Genomic DNA, 15,766 nt, shown 5'->3' with positions numbered 1-15,766 from the left:
AACTTATGGGAAAAGAAGGCACACGGTTTCATTAAAGAACCAACAGGATCCCTCTGAGACAAAACAGCCCCTGCCCCAATCTCAGAAGCGTCAACCTCAACCTGAAACGGAAGAGAAACATCCGGTTGGCGCAACACTGGAGCAGAAGTAAAACGATGCTTAAGTTCCTGAAAGGCGGAGTCAGCCGCAGGGGACCAATTCGCCACATCAGCGCCTTTCTTCGTCAAATCGGTCAAGGGTTTAACCACACTGGAAAAATTAGCAATGAAACGGCGATAAAAATTTGCAAAACCCCAAAATTTCTGAAGGCTCTTCACGGATGTGGGCTGAATCCAATCATGAATGGACTGAACCTTAACCGGATCCATCTCTATAGACGAGGGAGAAAAAATAAAGCCCAAAAAGGAAACCTTCTGCACCCCAAAAAGACACTTAGACCCCTTCACAAACAAGGCATTGTCACAAAGGATCTGAAATACCATCCTGACCTGCTGCACATGAGACTCCCAATCATCGGAAAAAAATCAAAATATCGTCCAAATATACAATCAGGAATTTATCAAGATAAGTCCGGAAGATATCATGCATGAAGGACTGAAAAACAGATGGAGCATTAGAGAGTCCGAATGGCATCACAAGGTATTCAAAATGGCCTTCGGGCGTGTTAAACGCAGTTTTCCATTCATCACCCTGCTTAATACGAACAAGATTATATGCCCCCGAAGGTCAATCTTAGTAAACCAACTAGCCCCATTAATCCTAGCAAACAAAATCGGTAAGCAAAGGTAAAGGGTATTGAAACTTGACCGTGATCTTATTCAAGAGGCGATAATCAATACAGGGGTCTCAAGGAACCATCTTTTTTAGCAACAAAAAAGAACCCCGCTCCCAACTGTGAAGAAGATGGACGAATATGCCCTTTCTCCAAAGATTCCTTAATATAGCTCCGCATGGCGGTATGTTCTGTCACAGACAGGTTGAAAAGTCGACCCTTAGGAAACTTACAGCCTGGAATCAAGTCAATAGCACAATCGCAGTCCCTGTGCGGTGGAAGAAAACTGGACTTGGGCTCATCGAATACATCCTGAAAATCAGACAAAAACTCTGGAATCTCAGAAGAGGGAGAAGGGGCGATAGACATCAGAGGAACATCATTATGAACCCCCTGACAACCCCAACTAGTCACAGACATGGACTTCCAATCCAAAACAGGATTACGTACTTGCAACCATGGAAAACCCAGCACGATAGCATCATGCAAATTATGCAACACCAGAAATCGACATGCGCATGGTCACCTGTGTCCAAAACTGGGGCTTATTTTTAGCCAACGGTGTAGCATCCCCTTAAAGGAATAGGGTTCTGCAAAGGCTGCAAGGGAAAACCACAACGCCTAGCAAACTCAAAGTCCATTAAGTTCAAGGCGGCGCCTGAATCCACAAACGCCATGACAGAAAATGATGACAATGAACAGATCAAGGACACAGATAACAGAAATTTAGGTTGTACAGTACTGATGGTAATTGAACTGGCGATCCTCTTTGTCCGCTTAGGGCAGACAGAAATGACATGAGCAGCGTCGCTACAATATTAACACAACCTATTTTGACGTCTGAAACCTTGTCGTTCCGTTCTAGACAGAATCCTATCACATTGCATCGGCTCAGGAATTTGCTCTGAGGACAACGCCACAGCGCGCACAGTTCTGCGCTCCCGCAAGCGCCGGTCAATCTGAATGGCCAGAGACATAGAATCACTCAGATTGGAGGGTGTGGGAAACCCCGCCATAACATCTTTAACGGATTCAGAAAGACCCTTTCTGAAAATTGCCGCCAAAGCATCATTATTCCATTTAGTCAATACAGACCATTTTCTGAATTTCTGACAATACAATTCTGCCGCCTCTTGACCCTGACACAGGGCCAACAAGGTCTTCTCAGCTTGATCCACAGAATTAGGTTCATCATACAGTAATCCTAACGCCTGAAAGAAGGAGTCTACATTAAGCAAAGCAGGATCCCCAGGTTCCAGGGAAAATGCCCAATCCTGTGGATCACCACGCAGCAGTGAAATGATGATTTTAACTTGTTGAATGGAATCACCGGAGGATCGAGGTTTCAATGCAAAAAACAGTTTACAGTTGTTTTTAAAACTCAAAAATTTGGACCTGTCACCAAAAAACAAATCCGGAGTAGGAATCTTTGGTTCTAAAACAGGAGTCTGAACAATGTAATCAGAAATACCCTGTACACTAGCAGCAAGCTGGTCTACACGAGAAGCTAATTCCTGAACATTCATGCTAGCACAAGGCTCTTCAGCCACCCAGAGATAAAGAGGGAAGAGAAGACAAAACAGACTGAAGAAAAAAAAAAAAATGGCTCATGACCTTTCCTCCCTTCTTCTGAGATGCAATTAACTAATTGTTGGCCAGTAGTACTGTTAAGGTACCGTTACACTAAGCGACGCTGCAGCGATACCGACAACGATCCGGATCGCTGCAGCGTCGCTGTTTGGTCGCTGGAGAGCTGTCACACAGACAGCTCTCCAGCGATCAACGATGCCGGTAACCAGGGTAAACATCGGGTTACTAAGCGCAGGGCCGCGCTTAGTAACCCGATGTTTACCCTGGTTACCATCGTAAAAGTAAAAAAAACAAACACTACATACTTACCTACCGCTGTCTGTCCCCGGCGCTGTGCTTCTCTGCTCTGGCTGTGAGCGCCGGGCAGCCGGAAAGCAGAGCGGTGACGTCACCGCTCTGCTTTCCGGCCGCTGTGCTTACAGCCAGTACAGGAGGAGTGCAGAGAAGCAGAGCGCCGGGGACAGACAGCGGTAGGTAAGTATGTAGTGGTTGTTTTTTTTTACTTTAACGATGGTAACCAGGGTAAACATCGGGTTACTAAGCGCGACCCTGCGCTTAGTAACCCGATGTTTACCCTGGTTACCAGTGAAGACATCGCTGAATCGGCGTCACACACGCCGATTCAGCGATGTCTGCGGGGAGTCCAGCGACGAAACAAAGTTCTGGACTTTCTTCCCCGACCAGCGACATCACAGCAGGGGCCTGATCGCTGCTGCCTGTCACACTGGACGATATCGCTAGCGAGGATGCTGCAACGTCACGGATCGCTAGCGATATCGTCTAGTGTGACGGTACCTTAATGATCAGGTGGCCTTGGAGCAGCATGAAAAGACCTTCGCTGGAGCAGTGGTAACTTTACTGACCGCAAACCCTGATCCTATCACCGCAACTAGAAGTAGCTGTGGGATGTGCCTAACCAGACCTAGACACCTCGACACAGCCTAAGGACTAAATATCCCTAAAGATGGAAATAGGAAAACTCTCTTGCCTCAGAGTAGACCCCCAAAGGATAGGTAGCCCGCCACAAATATTGACTGAGTAGGAGAGGAAAAGACACACGCAGACAGAAAACAGGGATAAGCAAAAGGAGCAACACTTCCAAAGGAACATTGACTACTGGCAAGGCCTAATGAGTCCTGCACAGCTAAATACCCCAGTCCGAGCTGCAATTAGCAGAAACACCTGTCCAAGACTGCTGCTCAGGAATAACTGCATTACCATCAACAACCACCGGAGGGAGCCCAAGAGCAGAATTCACAACAAGGATGTAACTCCGGATCAGTAATGTAATGTTTGTACACAGTGACTGCACCAGCAGAATAGTGAGTGCAGCTCTGGGGTATAATACAGGATGTAACTCAGGATCAGTAATATAATGTATGTACACAGTGACTGCACCAGCAGAATAGTGAGTGCAGCTCTGGAGAACAGGGCCTCTTGGTCTACATCACTTACTTAGTCTTCTTCTTGGCTTTCTTCAGTTTCCTTTCCATTTTCTTGGCGATTTCCTCCTTATTTAGGACACAGAAAACTTCCAGCATTGAGTCCATTCCCTGTAAGAGATAGCGGTCAGGAGCCCAATCAGGTCTTAAAGGGACGGTCACCTTACCCATTGTAGTCAGTACTGGGTAGGGGTTTGGAGCAGAGTGGGTTGCTGCCCTATGGGTCTGATATTGACAAGTGGGCGGGGCTTAGGGTTATCATTAAATTGCACACGGGGTTAATGCACCCATGCGGGGGCTTTACGGTAATAACCACAGGAGCTCACATGACAGGCCAGGAAGCGCCTCGTCCGGTCCACCGCCAGTGTCACCACTCGGTCTCGTCCTTCTCTCATGATGGAGCCGTAGCGCTGACAGGTCAGGATCCGCTGAAGACAAAGATACAGACGGCGATGACATCAGACGCCGACCCCGACTCCGCACACCCTGCGCCATGACAGCGCCGTACCTCCTCCTGGGCCTCCTCCTCGGCCTCCTCACTCCCGGCCTCCTCTGCGGGACCTTTCGCTTTTTTCAGCTGAGGTTCGTCTGAGTCTCCAGTCTGTGCAGGAAAGAAAAGTGATCGCAGCTTGTTGGCCGTCGTGTGACACCGACTCCATGTCCGGCCACCATGTAAACCCGCAGCGCTCTGCCCTGGTGGGGTATGGAGACAGTGCCGCCACCTACACAGGCCAGGGTGGGGACGCAGTGGCGGGGGACTGGCGATGCTGGGGCGGGGGACTGAGGACGCCAGGGTGGGGGATGCTGGGGCGGGGGACTGAGGACGCCGGGGCGGGGGACTGGCGACGCCGGGGCGGGGGACTGGCGACGCTGGGGCGGGGGACTGAGGACGCCGGGGTGGGGGATGCTGGGGCGGGGGACTGAGGACGCCGGGGCGGGGGACTGGCGATGCTGGGGCGGGGGACTGAGGACGCCGGGGCGGGGGACTGGCGATGCTGGGGCGGGGGACTGAGGACGCCGGGGCGGGGGACTGGCGATGCTGGGGCGGGGGACTGAGGACGCCGGGGTGGGGGATGCTGGGGCGGGGGACTGAGGACGCCGGGGCGGGGGACTGGCGATGCTGGGGCGGGGGACTGAGGACGCCAGGGTGGGGGATGCTGGGGCGGGGGACTGAGGACGCCGGGGCGGGGGACTGGCGATGCTGGGGCGGGGGACTGAGGACGCCGGGGTGGGGGATGCTGGGGCGGGGGACTGAGGACGCCGGGGCGGGGGACTGAGGACGCCGGGGCGGGGGACTGAGGACGCCGGGGCGGGGGACTGGCGACGCCGGGGCGGGGGACTGGCGACGCCGGGGCGGGGGACTGGCGACGCCGGGGCGGGGGACTGGCGACGCCGGGGCGGGGGACTGGCGACGCCGGGGCGGGGGACTGGCGACGCCGGGGCGGGGGACTGGCGACGCCGGGGCGGGGGACTGGCGACGCCGGGGCGGGGGACTGGCGACGCCGGGGCGGGGGACTGGCGACGCCGGGGCGGGGGACTGGCGACGCCGGGGCGGGGGACTGGCGACGCCGGGGCGGGGGACTGGCGACGCCGGGGCGGGGGACTGGCGACGCCGGGGCGGGGGACTGGCGACGCCGGGGATCGGGGCACATACCTCCCTGACGTACGACACGGTCCAGGCACGCAGCTCGCTGTCCGCAGATCCCGTCAGTATCCGCCGCTCGTCCTCCAGCAGGGCGAGTCCCCAGACCTGAGGGAGGACACAGATCAGGTAACCGCTCTGAATGATGCAGAGGCCTAGAGAGCGGTCACATGACCAGAGCCGCCATCCTGGAACCTAGGGGCGCATATTACCATGTGGCGCCCCCTACAGACCACAGTGGCATCTGCATCAGGCTGGACGGCGACTGTGGACACAGTAGAAAGGGGTCTTGTGGCACGAAGGGTCCTGCGACCACGACCCCGCCGTCCAGCCCCGCTTCACACTCAGCCACAGATGCGCCATTTACCACCCCCCGGCGGGAGCCATGACTGTCACATGACATACCCAGGACCACCCCTGTGATCTGCAGGCATGGCCCCCCATTATTCACGGCCCGTACCTCCGTGCGATGTCCCACCATGGTCCGGAAGCAGTGCTGCGTGTCCAGGTCCCACCACTTCACCAGGGTGTCTTTACCGCTGCGGGGACAAGAGGGCGCGGGGTTAACGCTGCACAGGTGTCAGGCCGCGCAGGACGTGTGTGACCCCAGGATGCCCCTGGAGTCGAGGGGTGGGAAACCCCTGGAATGAAGGACGTCCCTCCCCCCACGCTGTACAGTCTACAGGCAGGGCGGCCTCTGGGCTGAACATTTCTGCTACGTCCCCGATAATCCGGTGATGACGCTGCCTCGGCCTCCTCTACGGGTGACGGGAAGACCCCAATCCCGGACCATGCGGAGTAACTGCTCTCGGTATTATGGGGGGGTCATCATTGGCTTCATTATTTGGGGGTCCAGCACCTGTTAGAGCCGCCGCAGAGTGCAGACTCCTCCTACACTGGCGCCACCCTGTGTACTCATGTGCCGCTCCCCATGTACTTGCTGCCCCCCTCCCGGGCCCTTTGGTGCCGCCCCCCCCCCCTCCCTCACAGGCCCTTTGGTGGCGCCCCCCCACCTCCCGGGCCCTTTGTTTGGTGGCGCGCCCCCCACCTCCCGGGCCTTTTGGTGGCGCCCCCCACCTCCCGGGCCTTTTGGTGGCGCCCCCCCCACCTCCCGGGCCCTTTGTTTGGTGGCGCGCCCCCCACCTCCCGGGCCTTTTGGTGGCGCCCCCCACCTCCCGGGCCTTTTGGTGGCGCCCCCCACCTCCCGGGCCTTTTGGTGGCGCCCCCCACCTCCCGGGCCCTTTAGTGGCGCTCCCCACCTCCCGGGGCCTTTGGTGGCGCCCCCCCACCTCCCGGGCCCCTTTGCGCCGTGCATCGGCCAGTACCTGGTGACCAGGAGGTTCCTGTCGCTCAGGATCAGCGCCTGCGTCACCGCGTCCTTGTGCCCCTTCAGCCGGTACAAGCCGCACTCATTGATGACGTCCCAGACGATGACGTCCGTGTCCTGCAGGGAAGGAGGGAGGACGGTCAGGAACTACAAGGGCTCCAGCCCACCAGGGCACAGAAGCCGGGATCTCAGGCCTGAGGGGATAAAGCCCCCACTGCGGAGGTCATCACACAGCGTGGTGGGGCGCAAGCACCAATAAGGTTTGCTGTTGTCATCCCTGGAGATCAGCCTGGGACAATGTCACATCCAGAGCACTGGGAGAACGGAGCGCCGACTGCTGGAGAAGTGCAGACCCCCAGGGTCATCATGTATAAAGACCACCAGAGAATTGACGGAACACATCTGGTAAATCACATCTAGGCTAGGATGTGCCGAATACCCGAGACCCCAAAGAGCAGACCACCAGGGCCGCAGGGCATGACTGACCAATGCAGGCCTTGTACGTGCATCCTAATATCCCCCGGTATGCAGTCACTCCCCCCCCGTATGCAGTCACCCCCCCGGAATACAGTAACCCCCCCCTCCCCGGATACAGTCACACCCCCCCCTGTATACAGTCGCCCCCTCCCGGTATTCAGATACAGTCACCGCCCCCCCCCCCCCCCCGTATACAGTCGCCCCCTCCCGGTATTCAGATACAGTCACACACCCCCCACCCCCCCCCACCCCCGTATACAGTCGCCCCCTCCCGGTATTCAGATACAGTCACACACCCCCCACCCCCCCCCCACCCCCGTATACAGTCGCCCCCTCCCGGTATACAGATACAGTCACCGCCCCCCCCCCCCCCCCCCCCGTATACAGTCGCCCCCTCCCGGTATTCAGATACAGTCACACACACCCCCCCCCCCCCGTATACAGTCGCCCCAGTATACAGCACCTTGGAGCCGGACACCAGGCGGCCCCCCAGCGGGTCGTAGGTCAGGGCCGTCACGGCCGCTTTGTGCCCGTTGAAGGTGACGCCGCTCTCTCCGCTCAGCAGACTGAAGATTCGTATGGAGCCGTCCTCGTAGCCCACCGCCAGGGCCAGGCCGTCGGGGGAGGGGCGCAGCTGCGTCACCTCCTGCCTCTGTCCTTGTAGGATGAGGACCTGCAGGGAAGAGCGCAGGCGTCAGGGGCCACAATGCAGGGGCCCGAGTAACATGGGGCACAAGGCGGCTGCTTACCTTCTCGCCCTTGCGGGTGTCCCAGATGAAGACGTGTTCGCAGGCCCCGACGGCCACATATCGCCCCTTCTCACCCCGCAGGGCGACGTAGCACACATTGCACTTCAAACCCGCAACCACCCCGAAAATAGCAGAGGCCGCGTAGCGGAGGTACTGCCGGGTCAGGCCCATGGCTGCAAGGAGAGAAAAGGGTCACTGCAGGGGGAGGGCGAGAGGAGGGTCACTGCAGGAGGAGGAGAAGGATCACTGCAGGGGGAGGGCGAGAGGAGGGTCACTGCAGGGGGAGGGCGAGAGGAGGGTCACTGCAGGGGGAGGGCGAGAGGAGGGTCACTGCAGGGGGAGGGCGAGAGGAGAGTCACTGCATGGGGAGGGCGAGAGGAGGGTCACTGCAGGGGGAGGAGAAGGATCACTGCAGGGGGAGGGCGAGAGGAGGGTCACTGCAGGGGGAGGGCGAGAGGAGGGTCACTGCAGGGGGAGGGCGAGAGGAGGGTCACTGCAGGGGGAGGGCGAGAGGAGGGTCACTGCAGGGGGAGGGCGAGAGGAGGGTCACTGCAGGAGGAGGAGAAGGATCACTGCAGGGGGAGGGCGAGAGGAGGGTCACTGCAGGAGGGGGAGGAGAAGGATCACTGCAGGGGGAGGGCGAGAGGAGGGTCACTGCAGGGGGAGGGCGAGAGGAGGGTCACTGCAGGGGGAGGGCGAGAGGAGGGTCACTGCAGGGGGAGGGCGAGAGGAGGGTCACTGCAGGGGGAGGGCGAGAGGAGGGTCACTGCAGGAGGAGGAGAAGGATCACTGCAGGGGGAGGGCGAGAGGAGGGTCACTGCAGGGGGAGGGCGAGAGGAGGGTCACTGCAGGAGGAGGAGAAGGATCACTGCAGGGGGAGGGCGAGAGGAGGGTCACTGCAGGGGGAGGGCGAGAGGAGGGTCACTGCAGGGGGAGGGCGAGAGGAGGGTCACTGCAGGGGGGAGGGCGAGAGGAGGGTCACTGCAGGGGGAGGGCGAGAGGAGGGTCACTGCAGGGGGAGGGCGAGAGGAGGGTCACTGCAGGGGGAGGGCGAGAGGAGGGTCACTGCAGGGGGAGGGCGAGAGGAGGGTCACTGCAGGGGGAGGGCGAGAGGAGGGTCACTGCAGGGGGAGGGCGAGAGGAGGGTCACTGCAGGGGGAGGAGAGAGGAGGTCACTGCAGGGGGACGGGCGAGAGGAGGGTCACTGCAGGGGGAGGGCGAGAGGAGGGTCACTGCAGGGGGAGGGCGAGAGGAGGGTCACTGCAGGGGGAGGGCGAGAGGAGGGTCACTGCAGGGGGGGCGAGAGGAGGGTCACTGCAGGGGGGAGGGCGAGAGGAGGGTCACTGCAGGGGGAGGGCGAGAGGAGGGTCACTGCAGGGGGAGGAGAAGGATCACTGCAGGGGGGACGGCGAGAGGAGGGTCACTGCAGGGGGAGGGCGAGAGGAGGGGGAGGGCGAGAGGAGGGGGAGGGCGAGAGGAGGGTCACTGCAGGGGGGGAAGGGTCACTGCAGGGGGGGAAGGGTCACTGCAGGGGCAGGGGGAGGGCGAGAGGAGGGTCACTGCAGGGGGAGGAGAAGGATCACTGCAGGGGGAGGGCGAGAGGAGGGTCACTGCATGGGGAGGGGCGAGAGGAGGGTCACTGCAGGGGGAGGGCGAGAGGAGGGTCACTGCAGGAGGAGGAGAAGGATCACTGCAGGCGGACGGCGAGAGGAGGGTCACTGCAGGGGGAGGGCGAGAGGAGGGGGAGGGCGAGAGGAGGGGGAGGGCGAGAGGAGGGTCACTGCAGGGGGGAAGGGTCACTGCAGGGGGGGGAAGGGTCACTGCAGGGGGAGGGCGAGAGGAGGGTCACTGCAGGGGGAGGAGAAGGATCACTGCAGGGGGAGGGCGAGAGGAGGGTCACTGCATGGGGGAGGGCGAGAGGAGGGTCACTGCAGGGGGGAGGGCGAGAGGAGGGTCACTGCAGGGGGAGGGGCGAGAGGAGGGTCACTGCAGGGGGGAGGGCGAGAGGAGGGTCACTGCAGGGGGAGGGCGAGAGGAGGGTCACTGCAGGGGGGGGCGAGAGGAGGGTCACTGCAGGGGGAGGGCGAGAGGAGGGTCACTGCAGGGGGAGGGCGAGAGGAGGGTCACTGCAGGGGGGAGGGCGAGAGGAGGGTCACTGCAGGGGGAGGGCGAGAGGAGGGTCACTGCAGGGGAGGGCGAGAGGAGGGTCACTGCAGGGGGAGGGCGAGAGGAGGGTCACTGCAGGGGAGAGGGCGAGAGGAGGGTCACTGCAGGGGGAGGAGAAGGATCACTGCAGGGGGACGGCGAGAGGAGGGTCACTGCAGGGGGAGGGCGAGAGGAGGGGGAGGGCGAGAGGAGGGGGAGGGCGAGAGGAGGGTCACTGCAGGGGGGGAAGGGTCACTGCAGGGGGGGGAAGGGTCACTGCACGGGAGGGCGAGAGGAGGGTCACTGCAGGGGGAGGAGAAGGATCACTGCAGGGGGAGGGCGAGAGGAGGGTCACTGCATGGGGAGGGCGAGAGGAGGGTCACTGCAGGGGAGGGCGAGAGGAGGGTCACTGCAGGAGGAGGAGAAGGATCACTGCAGGGGGACGGCGAGAGGAGGGTCACTGCAGGGGGAGGGCGAGAGGAGGGGGAGGGCGAGAGGAGGGGGAGGGCGAGAGGAGGGTCACTGCAGGGGGGGAAGGGTCACTGCAGGGGGGGGAAGGGTCACTGGAGGGCGAGAGGAGGGTCACTGCAGGGGGAGGAGAAGGATCACTGCAGGGGGAGGGCGAGAGGAGGGTCACTGCATGGGAGGGCGAGAGGAGGGTCACTGCAGGGGGAGGGCGAGAGGAGGGGGAGGGCGAGAGGAGGGTCACTGCAGGGGGAGGAGAAGGATCACTGCAGGGGGAGGGGGAAGGGTCACTGCATGGGAGGTCGATAGGAGGGTCAGGGCATGTGGTGGGGGAAGGTTCAGTGCGGGGGGGCGAGGACGGGGCAGGGGGGGGGCAGAGGGAGCCCAGGACACACCTGGAAAGGGGCGAGCGGTGGGGGAGGGTCACTCACAGGGGGGAATTAAGGGGGAAACAACTATGGGGTAACAAGTGTAATGTGGGCGAGGAGCAGACCCCGCACACGCTTTACAGGGGCGTGTACCGCAGATATCAGGAGTCCTATAAGAACAGGTATCGGGGGACACGGAGTCTCCGCTCCTCACCGGCTCCTCTCTCCCGATCTTTCCTGTAGTGCTCCGGAATCAGATAAGCACGTGTTCACGACGCATGCTCAGTGTAGCCATTCCTTAAAGCGCATGCGCTGAAGCAGTTCAGGTTTCTCCGCAATGTTCATTACGTATAAAGCCCCGCCCATCACGAAGTGTGACCCACTGGCCCCGCCCCCTGCACACACGAGGCACTTCCGGTTACAGATCAGGTGACAACAGCGGCGACATGAAAAGGAAACCGGAGGTGAGCGGAGCCCGAGACCCCGCGTACCCCCCGAGCACTGACCCGGAGACCCCGCGTATCCCCCGAGCACTGACCCGGAGACCCCGCGTATCCCCCGAGCACTGACCCGAGACCCGCGTACCCCCCCCCCCCCCCCGAGCACTGACCCGGAGACCCCGCGTACTCTGTACCCCCCGAGCACTGACCCGGAGACCCCGCGTATCCCCCGAGCACTGACCCGGAGACCCCGCGTACCCCCCCCCCCCCCCCCGAGCACTGACCGCGTACTCTGTACCCCCCGAGCACTGACCGGAGACCCGCGTACTCATGTACCCCCCGAGTACTGACCCAGAGACCCCGCGTACTGTGTACCCCCCGAGCACTGACCCGGAGACCCGCGTACTCTGTACCCCTCGAGCACTGACCGGAGACCCCGCGTACCCCCCCCCCCCCCCGAGCACTGACCCGGAGACCCCGCGTACTCTGTACCCCCGAGTACTGACCCAGAGACCCCCGCGTACTGTGTACCCCTGAGCGCTGACCCGGGAGACCCCGCGTACCCCCTGAGCGCTGACCTGGAGACCCGCGTACCCCCGAGCACTGACCCGGAGACCCCGCGTACCCCCCGAGCACTGACCCGGAGACCCCGCGTACCCCCCGAGCACTGACCCGGAGACCCCGCGTACCCCCGAGCACTGACCCGGAGACCCCGCGTACCCCCCGAGCACTGACCCGGAGACCCCGCGTACCCCCCGAGCACTGACCCGGAGACCCCGCGTACCCCCCCCCCCCCCGAGCACTGACCCGCAGACCCCGCGTACCCCCCGAGCACTGACCCGGAGACCCCGCGTACCCCCCCCCCCCCCGAGCACTGACCCGCAGACCCCGCGTACTCTGTACCCCCCGAGCACTGACCCGGAGACCCCGCGTACTCTGTACCCCCCGAGCACTGACCCGGAGACCCCGCGTACTCTGTACCCCCCGAGCACTGACCCGGAGACCCCGTGTACTCTGTACCCCATACCCCCCCCCCCCCCCGAGTGCTGACCCAGAGACCCTGCGTACTGTGTACCCCCTGAGCGCTGACCCGGAGACCCCGCGTACCCCCGAGCGCTGACCTGGAGACCCCGCGTACCCCCCGAGTACTGACCCGGAGACCCCGCGTACCCCCTGAGCGCTGACCTGGAGACCCCGCGTACCCCCCGAGCACTGACCCGGAGACCCCGTGTACTGTGTACCCCCCGAGCACTGACCCGGAGACCCCGTGTACTCTGTACCCCATACCCCCCCCGAGTGCTGACCCAGAGACCCTGCGTACTGTGTACCCCCCGAGCACTGACCCGGAGACCCCGCGTACCCCCCGAGCACTGACCCGGAGACCCCGCGTACCCCCCGAGCACTGACCCGGAGACCCCGCGTACCCCCCGAGCACTGACCCGGAGACCCCGCGTACCCCCCGAGCACTGACCCGGAGACCCCGCGTACCCCCGAGTACTGACCCGGAGAGCCCGTGTACTCTGTACCCCATACCCCCCCCCCCCCGAGAGCTGACCCAGAGACCCTGCGTACTGTGTACCCCCCCGAGCACTGACCCAGAGACCCCGCGTACTCTGTACCCCCCGAGCACTGACCCAGAGACCCCGCGTACTCTGTACCCCCCGAGCACTGACCCAGAGACCCCGCGTACTCTGTACCCCCCCGAGCACTGACCCGGAGACCCCGTGTACTCTGTACCCCATACCCCCCCCCCCCCCGAGTGCTGACCCAGAGACCCTGCGTACTGTGTACCCCCTGAGGGCTGACCCGGAGACCCCGCGTACCCCCTGAGCGCTGACCTGGAGACCCGCGTACCCCCCGAGTACTGACCCGGAGACCCCGCGTACCCCCTGAGCGCTGACCTGGAGACCCCGCGTACCCCCCGAGCACTGACCCCGGAGACCCCGTGTACTGTGTACCCCCGAGCCACTGACCCGGAGACCCCGTGTACTCTGTACCCCATACCCCCCCCCCCCCCGAGTGCTGACCCAGAGACCCTGCGTACTGTGTACCCCCTGAGCGCTGACCCGGAGACCCCGCGTACCCCCCGAGCACTGACCCGGAGACCCCGCGTACCCCCCGAGCACTGACCCGGAGACCCCGCGTACCCCCCGAGCACTGACCCGGAGACCCCGCGTACCCCCGAGTACTGACCCGGAGAGCCCGTGTACTCTGTACCCCATACCCCCCCCCCCCCCCGAGTGCTGACCCAGAGACCCTGCGTACTGTGTACCCCCCCGAGCACTGACCCAGAGACCCCGCGTACTGTGTCCCTCCGAGTACTGACCCGGAGACCCCGTGTACTGTGTACCCCCCGAGTACTGACCCGGAGACCCCGCGCACTGTGTACCCCCCGGGCACTGACCCCGAGACCCCGCGTACTGCGGAGACCCCGTGTACTCTGTACCCCCCGAGCATTGACCCGGAGACCCCGTGTACTCTGTACCCCCCGAGCGCTGACCCGGAGACCCCGCGTACTCTGTACCCCCGAGCGCTGACCCGGAGACCCCGCGTACTGTGTACCCCCCGAGCACTGACCCGGAGGCCCCGAGTACTGACCCGGAGACCCCGCGTGCTGCGGAGACCCCGTGTACTCTGTACCCCCCGAGCACTGACCTGGAGACCCCGCGTACTCTGTACCCCCCGAGCACTGACCTGGAGACCCCGCGTACTCTGTACCCCCCGAGCACTGACCTGGAGACCCCGCGTACTCTGTACCCCCCGAGCACTGACCTGGAGACCCCGCGTACTCTGTACCTCCCGAGCACTGACCTGGAGACCCCGCGTACTCTGTACCCCTCGAGCACTGACCCGGAGACCCCGCGTACTCTGTACCCCCCGAGTACTGACCCGGAGACCCCGCGTACTGTGTACCCTCCGAGCACTGGCCCGGAGACCCCGCGTACTCTGTACCCCCCGAGCGCTGACCCGGAGACCCCGCGTACTCTGTACCCCCCGAGCACTGACCCGGAGACCCCGCGTACTCTGTACCCCCCGAGTACTGACCCGGAGACCCCGCGTACTGTGTACCCTCCGAGCACTGGCCTGGAGACCCCGCGTACTCTGTACCCCCCGAGCGCTGACCCGGAGACCCCGCGTACTCTGTACCCCCCGAGTACTGACCCGGAGACCCCGCGTACTCTGTACCCCCCGAGCATTGACCCGGAGACCCCGCGTACTCTGTACCCCCCGAGCATTGACCCGGAGACCCCGCGTACTCTGTACCCCCCGAGTACTGACCCGGAGACCCCGCGTACTCTGTACCCCCCGAGCACTGACCCGGAGACCCCGCGTACTCTGTACCCCCCGAGCACTGACCCGGAGACCCCGTGTACTGTGTACCCCCCGAGCACTGACCCAGAGACCCCGCGTACTCTGTACCCCCCGAGCACTGACCCGGAGACCCCGCGTACTCTGTACCCCTGTTATTTACTGTCCTCCAGTGGTGGATGGTGGAGATCACCGGACGAGATCACCGGTCTGAGCCTCGTGCAGAAATTCCAGCGAGAAGGTTCTGCTGCAGAGTGTACAAATCAGGATCCGCTGCCAGCAGCTCCTGTGTAATCACCGACCAGTGATGTTCCGATGTGCTCCATGGAGACAAGACTGGAGACGCTGCCGGCAGCTCCTGTGTAATCACCGACCAGTCATATTAACAATGTGCTCTATGGAGACAAGACTGGAAACACTGCCGGCAGCTCCTGTGTAATCACCGACCAGTGATGTGCTCCATGGAGACAAGACTGGAGACGCTGCCGGCAGCTCCTGTGTAATCACCGACCAGTCATATTAACAATGTGCTCTATGGAGACAAGACTGGAAACACTGCCGGCAGCTCCTGTGTAATCACCGACCAGTGATGTGCTCCATGGAGACAAGACTGGAGACGCTGCTGGCAGCTCCTGTGTAATCACTGACCAGTGATGTCCCGATGTGCTCGATGGAGACCAGACTGGAGACACTGCCGGCAGCTCCTGTGTAATCACTGACCAGTGATGTCCCGATGTGCCCCATGGAGACGCTGCAGGCACAGGAGCAGGTTCAGGCCACGCCGGCGCTCCCAGTGACATGAGCATGATGCGGCCGGGGGGTGACGTGTGGAGAAACTGCTGGATCCACCACCCAATCAGTGTAGCACCGAGCTGTTAGTACAGCTGTAATGGAGAGTGGAGGGCTCCGGATACCGGACCCCCACACTAATCCTAGGGGAAGGAGCGGTGTGATGATTCCCTGTGCATGGCGCTGCTCACCAGACCCCGACTATCACTACACGCGAGGCCGTCCACGCCGCCATCTGCACTCAGCGGCAG

General features: G+C 62.3%; 2 protein-coding genes across 2 annotated transcripts in view; one reads left to right on the top strand and one right to left on the bottom strand.

Moving 5' to 3' along the window:
- WDR3 (WD repeat domain 3) overlaps positions 1 to 11,275 on the bottom strand; it is a 59,841-nt gene extending 48,566 nt beyond the window's left edge. Inside the window, exons 1-9 of the mRNA XM_069760451.1 lie at positions 11,192 to 11,275; positions 8,000 to 8,172; positions 7,714 to 7,923; positions 6,772 to 6,890; positions 5,907 to 5,985; positions 5,459 to 5,554; positions 4,313 to 4,405; positions 4,131 to 4,232; positions 3,818 to 3,915 (exon numbers count right to left, since the gene is read on the bottom strand). Coding sequence (XP_069616552.1) covers positions 3,818 to 3,915; positions 4,131 to 4,232; positions 4,313 to 4,405; positions 5,459 to 5,554; positions 5,907 to 5,985; positions 6,772 to 6,890; positions 7,714 to 7,923; positions 8,000 to 8,170 — 968 coding nt within the window. The 5' untranslated portion in view covers positions 8,171 to 8,172; positions 11,192 to 11,275. The remainder of the gene's footprint in view (positions 1 to 3,817; positions 3,916 to 4,130; positions 4,233 to 4,312; positions 4,406 to 5,458; positions 5,555 to 5,906; positions 5,986 to 6,771; positions 6,891 to 7,713; positions 7,924 to 7,999; positions 8,173 to 11,191) is intronic.
- A 68-nt stretch (positions 11,276 to 11,343) lies between these two features.
- The window catches only part of GDAP2 (ganglioside induced differentiation associated protein 2), a 42,518-nt gene continuing 38,095 nt past the window's right edge, over positions 11,344 to 15,766 (top strand). Inside the window, exon 1 of the mRNA XM_069760449.1 lies at positions 11,344 to 11,441. The gene's annotated coding sequence lies outside the window, so the exon portion shown is untranslated. The remainder of the gene's footprint in view (positions 11,442 to 15,766) is intronic.

Source organism: Ranitomeya imitator, chromosome 3 (genome assembly GCF_032444005.1).
Source record: "Ranitomeya imitator isolate aRanImi1 chromosome 3, aRanImi1.pri, whole genome shotgun sequence".
In the NCBI taxonomy this organism is placed as follows: Eukaryota; Metazoa; Chordata; class Amphibia; order Anura; family Dendrobatidae; genus Ranitomeya; species Ranitomeya imitator.
This window is presented reverse-complemented; position numbering and strand designations above follow the sequence as displayed.